Source organism: Glandiceps talaboti, chromosome 8 (genome assembly GCF_964340395.1).
Source record: "Glandiceps talaboti chromosome 8, keGlaTala1.1, whole genome shotgun sequence".
NCBI lineage: Eukaryota > Metazoa > Hemichordata > Enteropneusta > Spengelidae > Glandiceps > Glandiceps talaboti.
Genome location: NC_135556.1, coordinates 10,921,410 through 10,938,551, shown reverse-complemented (window position 1 = coordinate 10,938,551; position 17,142 = coordinate 10,921,410). Strand labels below are relative to the sequence as shown.

At 37.3% G+C, this 17,142-nt stretch overlaps 1 protein-coding gene across 1 annotated transcript in view; it reads left to right on the top strand.

Annotated features, from left to right (window-relative positions):
- Positions 1-2,916: 2,916 nt before the first annotated feature.
- LOC144439179 (rho guanine nucleotide exchange factor 17-like) overlaps positions 2,917-17,142 on the top strand; it is a 106,404-nt gene continuing 92,178 nt past the window's right edge. The window contains exon 1 of the mRNA XM_078128450.1: positions 2,917-6,429. Within this exon, the coding sequence (XP_077984576.1) occupies positions 2,917-6,429 (3,513 nt within the window). The remainder of the gene's footprint in view (positions 6,430-17,142) is intronic.

Sequence of the window (17,142 nt, the reverse complement as noted above, 5' to 3'; positions counted from 1 at the left end):
CTCTCCAATTACCCGTGGTCAAATCATAACACGTTCGACTAATTTTGTTCGAAGGTCAGTAAGCTTATAGTGTCCAGGGAGTTTACGAACAATGGGACTCAAATATCGTCTTATATTATTTGAAACCCACCTGCGTGAACTGTATAACAAAATCGCTACGACATTAGAACAAAAATATACACGTTACATTACAGCTAGGTTGGCGCAAATTGGACCATGTGTGATACACAACGAGATATCTGGTACTAAAATACACTTCATCATGTAATGATGACGCAACCAAGTTCAATACGCAAAAGACACAATTTGTGTAAACGTGTCGTGATTTCTGTCGACCTATAGGTCTCTAACTTTAAACGTGGAAATCCGCCTTTTTTTGATAACGAGCTTTTACGTTTGACTATACTGCCAACATATTTTTTTTAGATCGTAAATGCTCCCATTTAAGCCATTGCTGTGATACTAAAGCTTTGTATGTGACACAACGTAGATAACATCTTGTGTGATCTATTTTGGGTTTTATTTAATTTTTTTCTTCTTCATATTTTGTTGATGAAAATGCAACATTTCAGAAATCTTGGATAACTGTTATGGTTTTGCAGTATTTTTACTCGTAAAGTGTAAGTTTTGAAAGAGATGACCAAAACTTGGAGAGTATGATGTCAAATTTATCACATTTGCTACCAAAATGAAAAAAAAACTCAAAGTAGACCAGAAGGTGTTACATGTGCAAACGAAATATGAAAGTCCTGAAAAATATGCATAAGAAAAGTATTAGTATTTTTAAAAAATGACTAAAAAGAAAGAGAAAAAAAACAAAACAAAGTCAGTCACTTTCAGTCAGTTCTATTTTAAACTCAGGAAAGGAACGGTTATCGCCGAAACGTTGGCTTTCATAAACTTTTTTCGGACCGTCTACATACGGTTTAACATTTCACACAAACTCCGGATTTAAGTGTGGCGGTGATAATGTAGCGCCCTCTTGGGGCACTCATGTGAAATAACAAGACCATTTCACATCGCATGCGGCATCTCTTAAAAAGATGATCACGGAAGAAGGAAGGTGTCAATTTTCCCTGTCACAAGATCCGAATGGAAATGAATGGAAATGAACTAGACAGATTTCCCATCGAACTTACTGTTGTGGCCTGTTTTTAAAGATCAGACCTTTCCACAGCCTGGTTCGACTGTACCAAGTTTTATTATAAGATTACCTATGTAAGCTTTGGTCTACAGACAAAAAAATTAAACTCCACATATGGTACTTGTGTTTAGAGCATCAAAAGTTCCTTTCTCCCTTTTCAAAATATGCTAGCCAAGTACATAGCTCTCTGTCTCTGTCTCTGTCTCTGTCTCTGTCTCTGTCTCTGTCTCTGTCTCTGTCTCACTCTGTCTCTCTCTCTCTCTCTCTCTCTCTCATTCATCATTTTTTTGTAAAGTGGAAATGACGCATTTTCAACCCTTTGCAATCTTTAAAATAAGACTGTACTTCTGACTACGTTTAAAGGGTTTGTGCATAACTCTGCACCAAAATAGTATCATTGATTCAATGCACGCACGTGAGGAGAAAATATTGCCTATCTCAATGTCCACATCATTCATTATCATAACTAAATAACTGAGTGAAGAGATCATACATATGCTGAAAAAAATCAAAATACCAGAAATACCACTGGTATCTCCTTATTTGTTAAGTTCAATGACCGACATTGGTTTACAAAATATGCAACCAATTTGTCAACACAGTTAGTGAAGTTTTACACCGCATTATTAAGGCACTGGATTGACGTCACACGTTGCATGTAGTGTGCTGGACGAACATCCATCTGTGAAATACAAACATCGCCGCTCTATGTCACGCTACGGTCAATGCATGTATATGACTCAACACATTCCCAAATTAACTCGGGGTTATTTTCAAAGTTATTATGGTGGACTTGTGTTATTTTAGTCAATTTTGTTTCTTTTTTATTGAAAACATTTTATCAATAGGATATTTGTATTATGATACGGTAATAGCCTACGTCACGGTCCGGGTATTACTTAGATCCGTTTTATACAGATCAACCAGTGACCACATGAAAATGGTTCATTATTATAATATTGTTAACTAATTTAATGTTTTATTCCCGAAAGTAAGCTGGTATATTGAAATACGGTATCACAATTTACAAATTGTTCGTATTTTATTTCGTTGTTAATATATTTCCCATAGGTATGATCCTCAGTTCATTGAATGAGTGCCACGTGACCAAATCCACCCCCTGTGGAGTAGTGTCCACGCATTCACATATAATGTTCATTTATACATTTTCTTGCATTCGTATTTAGCAGAGGTAGTTGGCCTCTTCTGTTGACTTCCATGTGCACGCTATGGTTTTGAAGTTTGCCTTCTCTGTGTCGGGACTTTGGCTTTTCACGTTCTGTTTTGTGCTCTTTTGCAGATACTAATTTGCATGACAAGGCCGTATTGCATTTTCTCAATCAAGTGTGGTCAACATTACAAAAGGACAAACTTGTGTGCTCGTCGCCCTGTTCACAGTGGACTGTTCAAGTCAGGTATCTCGTGCTCGTCGCCCGTCTTCGTCATTGAAAGACTAGGAGTGAGGTACCGGGATGACTTTTTCTGTAAGATAACAACTGCTTGCGTCGATCGCTCACAAACACCGGGAAACCAGGACAGGTTTGTACAAGAAATGTGTAAGATGTTGTGCCTGTAGATTCACCGTACCGTGGGAATGTTGGTGAAGTTTGACCTGGTAGCGCAGCTATACTTGCCGATTGACAAGAGATATCACCATGTCATCAACCTACGCATACCTCAATAGTAAGAAGGCAAACTAGATACTAAAGCCAGCTAGTTGTATTTATAAATCCATACGATGTTCAGCGTATATTTGAAGGCTGCAAATTGCCATGACTGAGCAGACACCCGGAAGAAAGGGACAGCCGCCGCGACTAGCCCAACAAGACGAATCGGTACACAGGCTAGGAATGCCGCAAAGTAGTCGCAGTCTAGCAAAATGTAACATTACTCGAGGACAAATTACTAGCACTTCACCGGTAAGTAGCCCAGAACGTGCCCACGATTCACCTGTAGACACATACACCGTTAGGAGATTCGAATCGCCGCAGTACAGAGAAGAAATCACTGCATATCCCCGAGTCGCCGCCAGTAGCACAACATATACAATTGCAGGTAATGCGAAGGCCGATTCGCAGCAACAGACGTACGGTCGTTCTATGTCGCCCGGGGCACCAGGGCGTCGTACAACTAAAGAGGAGATAGCGATTAATGTGCTCGACGATGACGTATTTGAAAGCGAACCGACATTATCGGCTGCGGCAAGTCTCAGACACAGGCTATGTTTCGATATTGATCGGGGAGAAACAAACACAAACCCGTCTGCATATTTAGCAATAAGCCAACATGGCGACTTGAGTAAACGTCACGCTGGAGATCACCACCAGGGACCACTTTTGCCAAGACTGCACCACTCTACTGGTGATTTATACAATGTTGAACCGTCGGAAGATTTTCGCAAATCTCACGGAATATATGCACCTGAAAGCGGGTATCACCAACATGAACGCGAGTTCGTAAGAGAAGCTCCGTCCGGCCTGGGCCAGAGTCCAAGGCTGGTTGCAACATCACAGTACATGCAAACGTTACCGTTGAATACACAGGGAGACCAAAGTAAATTTTCTAGCAGTAGTAGTAGGACAAACCTTCAGCAGTATTTTCCCGTGACCTCAGACCAAGAGAGTCAAACTGTTGTGACAATGTCAGAGAGCAGACCAGACAGGGCTGTCAGTCCCACGCACAGACGACCAAGTTATTTAGTTGAAAGGGAGCTTGGTCGACAACACATACAGGAAACATTTCATGGTAGTGTACGTCCAAGTGAACACACTAATAAACAGATAAAGCAACAGGATGAAAATACTGCAAATACTTATGGTACTAATTTGTCAGACCCACTGCAAATGCCATTCGCTGGATATACAAGTGACAAACCTGATGCAAACAGGACTTACTCTGCATACCAAAACCCAAATGCAAATGTGTATAGTAGCATGCATAATAGAGAACCAAAATATATGAATTTTTCGGATATGGGCAAAGTTGAATTAAGTCGAGAAGACAGTAGAACTGAGTTTCAAGAACAAGATGTGTGTATGGGTGGCCTGAGGTCAATACACCCACACGTTGATAATATAGCCGCACAGAGGCCTTTTATTGAAGCTAATGTAAGGCAATATTTGGAGAAGTCAAATCCACTGCAGTATTCGACACAGAAGCAGTGTGTAGAAACCGGTACACACATACAAAATCAAGCTGAGAGACAGGAAAGGATGTATGGAAGTAGTGAAGCATTTCCAGCGGGGAGAACTGTGTCTGAGAAAAGTAAATCCTATAAGGATCCTCCAAACAGACCTAATTATTTGGGCCTGTCAGACGGACAACTGTCTGCTAGTAGGCCTCAGCTGAAGAAAGTGAAAATTTGTAAGCAAAGTTTGACCTCATTTAGTGACCTGACACCAGGAAGCTCACGGAGGGCTAGTTTTTCCAGCGTTGTGAGCTCAGACGTTGGTAGGGATTTAGAACATGATCTGGAGGATGTACTGAGAAGCATGGAAAATGTGTCCCAATCAAATCAATTTTGGTCTCCGAGACATTCACCTAGACATGGAATTGATGCTGAGAAACTCTCCCATGTGGAAGAGAGAGAACTGACAGGTAGGGATCAAGAGAAGGTCACTAGTTGGATAGAAAGACATTCTGATAGCTCTAGTTCTAGTAAAGGGCAACCAGAACAGCAACCTATTGGCACTGTTAGTCCAACTTTTCCACTGAAAACAAACCTTGATAAGTTTAAATTTAAAAGACCAGCGTCTCCTCTCTCACTTCCAAACAGCCCAAAACGATCTCCAGCAGACCTGGTGTCTGCAAAAAGTGCTACTGTACCGCAAGTTGATAAGTTACGTGAAATTACAAAAAATCTACGTGCCTATTCATTGCCTGGGTATACTTCAACTCTTGCTGGTAGTCAGACTCATGCTGGTAGTAGTCAGAGTGCTCCAGCAGGGATTCAACAACCACCGATAGACGAGGATGAAGGAATAGGTCCAGAGCAAACTACACCTGTTGGCATGTCACCGTTAGAAATACCCAGACAACTAGAAATCCCCTCATATAAAGGAAGGGATAAAAGTGACAATGACCAAAGCCCTAAAAGTATACTGCCAAGGATGACGTATCGTACATACAACAGAAAACTGAATCCAGAATTAGAAGCAGTGGAGACAAGGACTTCAAGTGAAGCTGAGAGCTCTTTCAAAGTAACGGATCCTGGCTCTGCAAGGACAAGAAGGAAAAATGGTGCTGACGATGGAACTTCTGGAAATGGAGGCTCTAACGGTAGGTCTCGCAGTGATCCTACGCAAGATCGTAAACGAGTTTCTTCTGAAGATACAGATACTGGGTCACTTGATAGTAATCTGTTAATTTCACTCAATGTCAATGGCGGCAAAATCAATAGAGATACCGCATCTGAGCGACCATCTAGCTATGGAAGCGATCTGTCAATAGCTTCAATAGAATCAGATGATAATAGCTATTTAAAAGTTTATGCAGATGTTACAAGCAAACCTGCAGGCGTTGATAAAATTTCAGAACTTCCAGACATTAGAAATGGCAAAGGAAATAAGAAAAAACAACCCAAGTCTTGGACTTGGCCAAATGGAGATTCTTCACAAAGTGATTTCATACCAGTTTCAGGAACTAGATCAGTGATACACTCGTCAAGTGAACCAGTTATACCAGAAGTTGAACAGGAAGACGAAGAAGCAATGGATGTTGAACCCCCAAAAGACAAACGAAGTGATGAGAAGTACGCAATACAAAGTGAAAACCAACTTATACCATTATCGATAGACGAGAAAGACCAATTACATACCAAAGAACTACAAATAATTATTCCACTGCCGCAGACAAAGACCGCTACTGAAAAGCGAAAGGAACGGCTCCGAAAAGTAAAAAGCGAAGACAGAGAATCAATTGATTCTAAAACTAAAGTTATTGAAAAAGCAAATTTGAAGGCAGAAACTGCTCACAAAAAGGCCGCTTCTGAACCAGGAACCTCAGTGGATCAATTGAAAGGAAAAGTTATGAGTAGTAAAAAAACGGTGCGAGAACTTCCCCAACTGCCTACTGGATTAAATGTACCTCCCAAGGCAAGAGTCTCAAAAACAATATCAACACCTAACTTGAAAGCTGTAAGTGATGAAAGTGCAATATCTCTAGAACTGTTGCCTTGCAAATCACCAACTAGTTCAACACCTGGGGCTCGTTCAACACTGCCAAGAATGACCACTCCAAAGATAGAACCACCACCTGTGAAAACCAAGAAAGAACATTCTGATGACGTAAGTACTAATTTCATATTCTATTAAATGTAGCATACATTATGGATAAGTGGTTGCAAGGCTATTAGCGTTTCAGCAAATTATATTTTGTCTGAAAAGCTGTGAAAATTTTGTGCGTTTTTTATCCCTTTGCACAGTTGTTTCTTGTTTGTACGTTTGTATGAACAAAGAAACATAATGTGAACATAGTCCTAAATGACTTGTCCTCATGCATCACATCATGAGAACAGCATCCATGTAATGATGTATACACTTTCAGCACAATTGGTCCAAAAAAAAGAAAATTATTCATTATTTACCAGATATTCTGTAATTTGACATCCAAGGAAGTGACGTACATTTACATGTATAACAGGAGAACACTTTATATTGTCAAAAAATTTGACATTTCTAAGAAATGTGTTATAAATTTCATCATGTCAAAAAATATATTGAATATCCTTTCAAGAAAGTGACACAGCGTCACAGAATATTGAATATTATTAATAAACGTACACTTTTTCAAAGTTTATAAAAATGTTTCCAAAAAAGTGACATGCTGTTATGAAATACATGCATATACCAGTAATATGTGTATTCTATTTTGAATGAAATTTACACTGGATAAAAATTAAAATTTAAAATTTCTTCAAAATTTCAAAGAAATATATATTTACAGTATTAACATGGGAAAATATATATTTTATTATATAATCAACAAGTGTCAGGCATAAGGCCAAATAAAAAAAAGTTGTTTGGTTCCGGTTACCTGACCCCCACCTAGTTTTTTACGCCGATCCTATTCGAGATTCGAGAAAAATAATAAAATTGCGAAGTCATGAAGTCTTGCAAGAAATAGTGGGTGCGGAAACTGACATCAACTTAAAAAGACAAAATAAAACTGTTCTTCCAATCTGTACTGGCTGTACGTCTGATGGGAATGAAGAAATAAACAACATACATGTAGAGACCATTTGGAAAACAATGGAAAACCGGAACTAAACACTCACACATGAAAAAAAAAATATAATAAAATAAAATAAAAAATCTACTATTTTAAAATTGAATGTAATCGGAAGCACACAATTTTTTAAATATTTTTTATACCTAATGAAAGACAAGTAAGGTTGATAACAAAAGGTAAAGAATTCCACAGAATTGGAGAATGTCTGGAGAATAGAGAGTATTATAGAAGAATCCAGTGCTGTAAGTTACTAACACATTAAGCTGTACAAGTATTAAAATATACATGTTGTCGTCTTCTCTTTATACGCTTCATTTATCACACACCTCTCCAAAGAAACATCTTGAAAAATCAGAACTGAAATATATAAAGCTAGGATCATATCAGTGATATCACACCTAATATGTTTCCATTCATCTCAATGCAAAAGAACTTGGTACTAAAACAGACATATTGGATGATGAAATATAAAAATTGGTTTCCATGGAAACATCCCCACATGTACATTTGTACATGTAAGTGTTAGGATTTGACCTTGAACATAAACTTTTGTACACAGTCAAGAGTTTATGTATGTGATTTAATTTTCTGCTAAATTGGTTCTTGTATCGTTTATCAAAACAAGATTAATTTCGCATGTTCAGAACTAAATTTAATTTTATATCGAGTGAAAAAATGATTGGTTTATCAAGTAGGGGTATGATTGTGTCAGGCTGTCAATTATAAGTTGGCCATATGCTTGTTATAATGTTTGCTTGAGCACTGAAGGCAAATTGATACGTTTCCAGTACGAGTCTTCTGAATACAATGTAGGTGAATCAAACACATACAACTCCAAGATTAAACTTTGGTGTATGCTACATTTTTTGTACATTGTACATGTACATGTTTCTCCATATTCAATTTGAATGGTGGAGATACATAGCATACACCAAAATTTAATCTTGGAGTTGTTGCTGTAAGTAAGGGTTTAAAGTGGCTGTATGGATCGTGAGGGTGTTTAATTTTGATTTTTAATATATAAAACAATTTCAACATGGCTTCCTACTTGAAAAATCAACGTGAAAGAACATATATGCCAATAAGTCCTTATTTGTAACATCATAAATTGGAAAACATTACTAAATATGCAAAATCTTTGTTATTGTATGTATATGTACATGTACAATGACAAACTTTTTACACATTTTTAGCTTTTTGCAATGTATTGAGCTAAAAACACAGACTTGGTCAGTGTTGTTTCATGTTGATTTTTCAAGTAGGAAGCCATGATAAAATGGTTTCATAAATAAAAATTCCGAAATAAACACCAAATCCTCGTCCATAATGGCCAATTTAAATTTTCAGTTTCTTTCATTTTGTAAGAAGTGTTTCTCATGACTAGAGTAAATTGAAGGGTTTGTTTTCAGTGTACTTGGTTGTAATTCAACATGTACATTCGACATTACATTTTGTTAGAACTACATGAAATTGTCCAACAAGTTGGTGCTGTGTAATACTAATAGTAGATATTTGTCAATGCAGACAGTGACTGCATGCACCATACAGACTAGACTCTTACATGTAGTCATTACATCGTGACCTTTAGAATTTCTTGTGTGTATCAGACATCAATTGTCTCAAACGCTGGCTCTTCTCTGTTTGAATTTCAAGTCTTACATAAAATATATAGCCCTTTCAGTTTAAATTTCCCGTTGTAAAGTATTTGTAGTCGGAGGAGGCCAGATGAAATTTTCAGTCGAGACTGTTATCCATATGGCCAAACTTGTAAAGAAATCTTTTATTGTTGACGGTCATAAAAATATTACATCATTCACTAGATAACTATATATTATTGTGTGTTCACAATAAGTGGAGTTTTATATTCATTCAGTGTTATGAGAGGGAGTACTGTTGTCAATGGTTGCAACAAAATAACAAATAAAAAAAACCTGTTATTTGTAAGTCTCCTAAAGCGTTACATCGCAGTTGAGATTTGCTGTGATTGTAAACATCAATGGTAATATGTGTGTACCCCATATAATTTGTTTTACCCTGAAGGCTGTTTGTTGAGTTATGAAAGCTGAGATTGGCAATTAATTGAAGTGCAGGGGGGCTAATATTAAATGTGTTTTAGTTGTTATTTGAGGGTTGTCAGTCACGTCACTGTACATGTGTAGCTAATATATCGTACCTTCACTCACAGTACTTAGGTTAGCATAGCCGCAGAATGGCCACCATGATAAATCTCAGATTATGCTGTGACCTCAACGTAAGGTCATTATAGTGAAAATAAAGTCTTGTAAAAACCTGTTCAGTTCTGGGCGGCCAATTGTACAGAGGAAAGACTCGGACATTCCGTATAGATCTCTTAGAAGTGTTAGCATTATTATGATAAGAACAGACAACTTTAAGATGATGGCGGAAGTCGTATAATGGAAGCACAGATGTGTGCAGAATTCATTGATATGCATAGGAGCGATTCATGTACATGATGTGTGAAAAACCTAATCTTATGCTTATCATTGGTACTAAAACTCGTGTCTCTCAGTGATGATGGCAGTGAAGTGTTCAATTCGCAAGTAAATAAATAGGGTTGGATTCGTAGCCAATTATATGTACCAGGCAACCTTGATGTTTTTTTGTGATGATCATAAAAATGAGATATTGTTTTGATCCATGGCTTAACTCCGAAGGTACTCTGTTATCTGTTGGTTATGATAGTATATACATATACGCTGTAAGTATATGCTTTTAGTGGCCCTAATAACTGTCTTGTTTCTTTGTTGAAGTTCAAGGTGAACCATAAATCTTCTTGGTTTAAATGAGTCTTGAACCCCATCATGGAAAGGACTTTGGCATTGAAACAGGAATTACACAGAGCATCATAAAATTAGTACATCAAATGAGTCAGTCGTGTTGTTTTTGAGAGAGTCAGAATTCTGTGCAGACAGACATACATGTTAAATGTATATCTGTGGAAACACTAAATTTTGACTTGGAATTTCTTTTCACTATTTTTTTTTTGCTGGTACATGGTATGGTTTTCAACTAAGATAAAATCACCCATAAAAATGCTCTTTATAGTTACCATGACTACTTTCCTAATTCAATGAAAATTAGGTCCTTGCAGAACGGCCAATTTGTCTTTCTAGTGAAAATTGAATCCCCTGAAAATCTAGTATATCAGAGTGAGTTGAAGAGATGATTTAATACCACGCATGACCAGAGCTAGCTAGACTAGAGTATGTGTGTGTATCTCTTTTGTGGTAAATAGTGTTATCGCTATGGTATTCTCAAAATATCTACCAGTAATTTGACTGCTGCGATCACTGAAAGACTACATTTTTACTATGTTTTCTGGCTTCGTGAAAAGGTTGCATCACACCTCATAGAGATGTAGCTGTAAAGATGCCCGAGGTCCCAAGAAAAAACCCCAGACGTGTGGCACCAGACTCATCACACATCTGGTGTATACACATGTACATTTGTACTTTCAAAGCATTCATAGTCTTAACTTTTCATTACCGGCACCTCCATACTTACATGTATTGTCAGTGGTGTTGTGTAGACTGGATTGATGTCCGTATGTAAACAGTTGTCATGGTTACAGTCCATGGTTACCTACATGTTTTTGTCAACAAGTTGTAAAATTGTAGGATGTACATTGTAGATACAAGATTTGATCAACCGACATGTACTTCAATAACTATATAATAGTTACTTAAAATAAGTACAAAATAAGAACAGAAATTATGAAAAACATTTAATTTATGGCTGAGGTATTTTTTCCACCTCACATACTGGTACTTGGAATTTGGGTGTGTATTATTATTAAATTGTAGTACAGTACAGAACATGTAGTAGGTGTGAAACATATCAAAGTCACTGATAAATTATCAGGATTTAAAATCTCTTACTCTTCATCCACCCACAACAGATATATTTACAACCGCATCATTAGTTTGAATTGGGTAACTAACCTTGTAATTAGTGACTTTAACAAGGCAAAATGGTTTATAATGTCCCCAAGTATTTCTTCTGTGTCCTTGAGTGATGGACTGCAACAGCTCTGGCATATAATGATGTGTACTGTAACACCCTGCATGTACAATGTACATGTGTGTAGGGGCTTGTACATATACAAAATGTATAGGTCTGTGTTTTAAACATACCATCCATTTACAAATGCTAGTGAGATTACTGCTCAAACCTGATATTACTGACTTTTGAATGTTCCGTTTTCCAAGAGATTCTGTTCTGTGTATTGTGGAATTTAAGTTGTCTTAAATTATATACTTTATGTTTATCTTCATGTGTAACATTATGATATTGTGGATGTCAATTTTTCTGTTGTTTTAAGCACACAGTGTACAGAATGTAGATTGTGCCATAGTGTTCAGGTACATGTGGTGTGTGGTGTAGTGTAGTGTAGTGTAGTGTAGTGTAGTGCAGTGTACTAGTGTAGTGTAGTGTAGTGTTGGGTAGTGTACTAGTGTAGTGTAGTGTAGTGTAGTGCAGTGTAGTGTACTAGTGTAGTGTAGTGTAGTTTAGTGTACTGTAGTGCAGTGTACTAGTGTAGTTTAGTGTAGTGTAGTGTACTAGTGTAGTGTAGTGTAGTGTAGTGTAGTGTAGTGTAGTGTAGTGTAGTGTAGTGTAGTGTCGGTTCTATATAATGTAATGTTCAGGTTACCAGGTAATTCTATAGTGCAGTGCACAGGTACAAAATATAGTTCTATGCCATGCAGTGTTTAGGTAATTCTGTGTCATGCGGCGAACAGGTTTGGTTCAAGTCTCCCCCTCCCCTCCCAGTTACTGACACTAAAAATAAAAATAGTGTATTTTAGAAGTGTATTAGGCTATATTGTGAGAATCTTAGTACTTTATGAGTGTGTTTCGTCTGGATGAGCTTAAGGGTGTCACAATTTGAGGGACTTTTATTTTGTGTTGGAATTTTATCATGTGCAGGGGAAAGTTAGACAAGCTTTCTGTGTGATACTGATAGAGACTGTCTGCCAAAAGGGTAGAATGTCACTATTGTGTAGTAGATATATGAAAATGACCTTCACCCTTGGCACCACATACATCAACACTGTCATCAAACAAACTGAATTAATACTTCAAAATTCCACTTGAATTTAGAAAGCCATTTAATATGTGATATTCTAACTCTCAAGTTTGATGGGTTTTAGTGTACTTGAAGGTGAGAACCGTTGATGAGATGAAAAAGTTTTTAGAGAATGGAAATTCTTATCTTGAACCCACTACTACTGTTAAGAGAACAGTCTATAGGAATGGAAAGGTTAATAAGGAAAGATCATATGTGTTATTGGAGACTCATGAGTAAGTTGTTTATCGGAATCAAGACTGACAAGTCTTGTCACTCTACTCACATGGCCATACAACACCTGTTAGGCTGTTGGGACCAATCACAGCCATGTCTTTTAATCTAGGTACCGAAACGATTTCCAGTCTGTGGTATAAATGACAAGCTGTGGAAGCTAACCTTGATGACTTGTGGTATTTGAGCTTTCAAAGTACAAATCAACAGTTGATACTAGACTGTCTGGATGGAAATAAAATACATTTTTGGGGAGCCCTGCACCTGTGTAGGAGATTAAGTTATCACACCCAGCATGTAAGCAAATGACAGAAACATAGTAAAGTTACACACCAACACATTTTTTTTTTACCACAAATAATTTTGTCGATAATTTGACATAAAAAGTAATGGTACTGTCAGTGTGTTTCAATTTGGGTAATTTTTCAGTTTTGCTACTGAACTTACAAAAATGTAGAAACCCATCTTCATTCATACAAACTCCTAGCGCACAGACATGGCTATCTGACTTGACATATTTTACTTCACTGTTCAATAACAGTACATGTACATGTATATATTCTGGTGAGTGATGTTTTCAAGTCAGACATCCAAGTCTCCGGGATATCAAATTCTACAGGTACATGTACATAAACTTGCTCAGAGATGACTAACTTGGGGGGTCAAAGTTGATGATTTGGTATGTTTGTCAATAAACAAACAATGTCAACACAAACATGAATGCAGTCATTACCAGCTGCATGTTGTATACTTGGTGTTGTTTGCCTGGCATTGTAACCTTGACTGGTGGTTGTATGCTGTAACCTGTAGGGATTGCGGTCAGCTAAAAACTTTGCAATTTGTTATTGATTTGATTGATTTCAAAATCGGTGCTTCTAATAACCTGATAATATACTATAATAAGATGTTATTGAACACTCACAAATGTCAGACTGATGTTATTTTGTCAATACGAAAATTGATTAGCGAGAAATGGATTTTAAATATTTTTTCTAGGTTAATGTTGCATATTTATATATTTGTCTTATTTTTTGAAACCGTGTCAGGTGACATTTTAGAAAATCTCCACGGCACAAAACTGTAGCAGTAAATTTTGCCAGATCATGAAAAAATGCCAGTTTTATAATTGCAACCTTATGGTTGTATTCTTACATGCTTTCAACTTCAGCTCTGTAGTAGTAAATTTTGACAGATTGTTGAATTAGTTGTGTAAAAGATAATGATTTATATGCCTGTTTTTACAACATGGCATTATGGTTTTGTTTTCCGTATTTTCAAATATACATTAGCATGTTGTGGTAGTGACATGTTATCGAAATACGGCATCGACATGTTTGTGGCATTATACATGTAACCCTGTTAAGATGAAGCTATGGAACACCCACTCATTCTCTTGTCATGGAACCAAGAATATCTGGGGAACATAACAGATAGAGAAGATTGTACCCCAGGGATAACATATCTACTGGGTATCACCTATCTGTCAATATTCTGGTGCTTTACTTCATGCCATAATTGGTGTAATGGAGATTTCTGATGTCTGCTTCAGCTTTGTGCATGTACATGTATATTGTAAGAATATGAACAAGATGGCTGAAGACAGTATCTCATTATTTATTGTACCCGAAGGACTGTGACAGTCGACAGAATGACCACAGTCTGCATTGTACCACACTGTCTGTGACAGTCAGACTATATGGAGATGACATCACGGCCACAGTCTTCATTGTACCACACTGTCTGTGACAGTCAGAGTGTATGGAGATGACATCATGACCACAGTCATCATTGTACCACACTGACTGTGACAGTCAGATTATATGGAGATGACATCATGACCACAGTCCGCATTGTACCATACTGACTGTCACAGTCAGACTGTATGGAGATGACATCATGACCACAGTCTTCATTGTACCACACTGTCTGTGACAGTCAGATTATATGGAGATGACATCATGACCACAGTCTACATTGTACCACACTGTCTGTGACAGTCAGACTATATGGAGATGACATCACAGCTACAGTCTTCATTGTGCCATACTGACAGTGACTGTATGGATGACATCATGACCAAAGTCTGCATTGTACCATACTGACTGTCACAGTCAGAATGTATGAATGACATCATCATGACCACAGTCTCTGCATTCTACCAAATTGACAGTGACAGTCAGACTTTGCAGATGACATCATGACCTGCATGGATGGATGACACTGTGACCACATTTTACATTGTACTGTAGTCGTTGTCCTTGAGGGTATCAGTACATGTTATGTATATCTCTAAACATACAGATACAATATCCTTAGACAAACAAGTCATCCACACAATCCCTGATACACAGGGCACCTGCATAATCAAGATGTTTGTCAAAAAAACAGACACCTATAAGTAGCTTATTCCGGGATAACCGACAGGAGATTGGGTGGATTTAAAGCACATTTTTTGCCATATTATGTTTGTCTTATTTATAAATGGTTTGCCTACTAAACCTTCTAATAATCATGATTATGATTTTAACAGTGCATATTACATGTATGGCCCAACTAGGGTCAAACGACATTTTGAAAAAAAAAATGTATTGTTTGGATTTTTGTGTACTTTGATAGGGGTCCACCGAATTCTTGACATACATTCAGTCACTCCCTACCATTTATCAGATTAGGTTGTGGAGTTTGAAGCATTGGTTTGTTTGATTTTATTGTTAGTATTGTAAGCATTACAACAAGGAATGTTTTCTTCTCGCAATAAATGAGTGTAAAGAAGGCTATTATGATGCCTAATAGATGTTTATAGCCATTTTTGTATCAGTTGATTTATTGCTGAAGATATAATAGACAGATAAGTTGAAATCATATCCTTTGAGTCTACCATTAATTTGGCCTACCTGTAGTCTTGAAGGACTAATGCTGCTACACTATTTCAGCTATCCTAACTGTAGCCTACCTGTAGTCTTGAAGGACTAACACAACTACACTATTTCAGCTATCCTAACTGTAGCCTACCTGTAGTCTTGAAGGACTAATGCTGCTACACTATTTCAGCTATCTTAACTGTAGCCTACCTGTAGACTTGAAGGACTAACACTACTACACTATTTCAACTATCCTAACTGTAGCCTACCTGTAGTCTTGAAGGACTAACACAACTACACTATTTCAGCTATCCTAACTGTAGCCTACCTGTAGTCTTGAAGGACTAATGCTGCTACACTATTTCAGCTATCCTAACTGTAGCCTACCTGTAGTCTTGAAGGACTGACACTACTACACTATTTCAGCTATCCTAACTGTAGCCTACCTGTAGTCTTGAAGGACTAACACAACTACACTATTTCAGCTATCCTAACTGTAGCCTACCTGTAGTCTTGAAGGACTAATGCTGCTACACTATTTCAGCTATCCTAACTGTAGCCTACCTGTAGTCTTGAAGGACTGACACTACTACACTATTTCAGCTATCCTAACTGTAGCCTACCTGTAGTCTTGAAGGACTGACACTTCTACACTATTTCAGCTATCCTAACTGTAGCCTACCTGTAGACTTGAAGGACTAACACTACAACACTATTTCAGCTATCCTAACTGTAGCCTACCTGTAGTCTTGAAGGACTGACACTTCTACACTATTTCAGCTATCCTAACTGTAGCCTACCTGTACGCTATCTGAGAATACATTTTACACTATCATCCTTCGAGTGAAATATGAATAATCTTGAAATGAAGATCAAAATTACATGTTATTATTGGTGTGCCATTGACTTCCAAATAAATATCGTTCTTGTATCTTCAAAATTTTGATTCTCTTTCTGTCTGTTAGTATCTTCAGCCTCGATTCGTACAAGAAATCTCCAAAATGGCTAAGCACATGTAAGGTGTAGTAGGGCTTCTTTTCAAGATTCAAGAGTTAAATGAGTTACCAAGGTGATATTTTATCACCTAAAATCAAATGTAAGTTGATAACAGTAATCAATACAAGTGTACTAAAGACAGAAAGAAGTCTGACTGGATGTTTCCTTTAACTTTATAATAAAAAAAATAAGCTGGATATCTGTACTCTCCTGAAACAACCTAACACGTTACGAATTGGGTATGCCCCCCCCCCCCCCCCCCCCCCCCCCAGGCTAAACAGCAGAATTGGAGGGGTTATCACAAATGTAAAAGTCTAGTATAGTACCATTCTATTCATTAGACACAATAGAAGCTAAATATTTGGTTCTCGTAAGCTCAGGTAATAAATTATACACACCTATGGTTTCTGTATGTAATTGTCTATTGAAAACCAACAGAACAATAATGCTGTGTCAACACTCCCCTTTGTGTGCCAGATAAAAAAAACCAACATTGTAATGTGTTCACAGTTTTATGATATAACTGCCACAATACAGAAGCATTAACATTAACAATGTTTTAAAACATTCCATTGTACGTGTTTAGTAAAAGT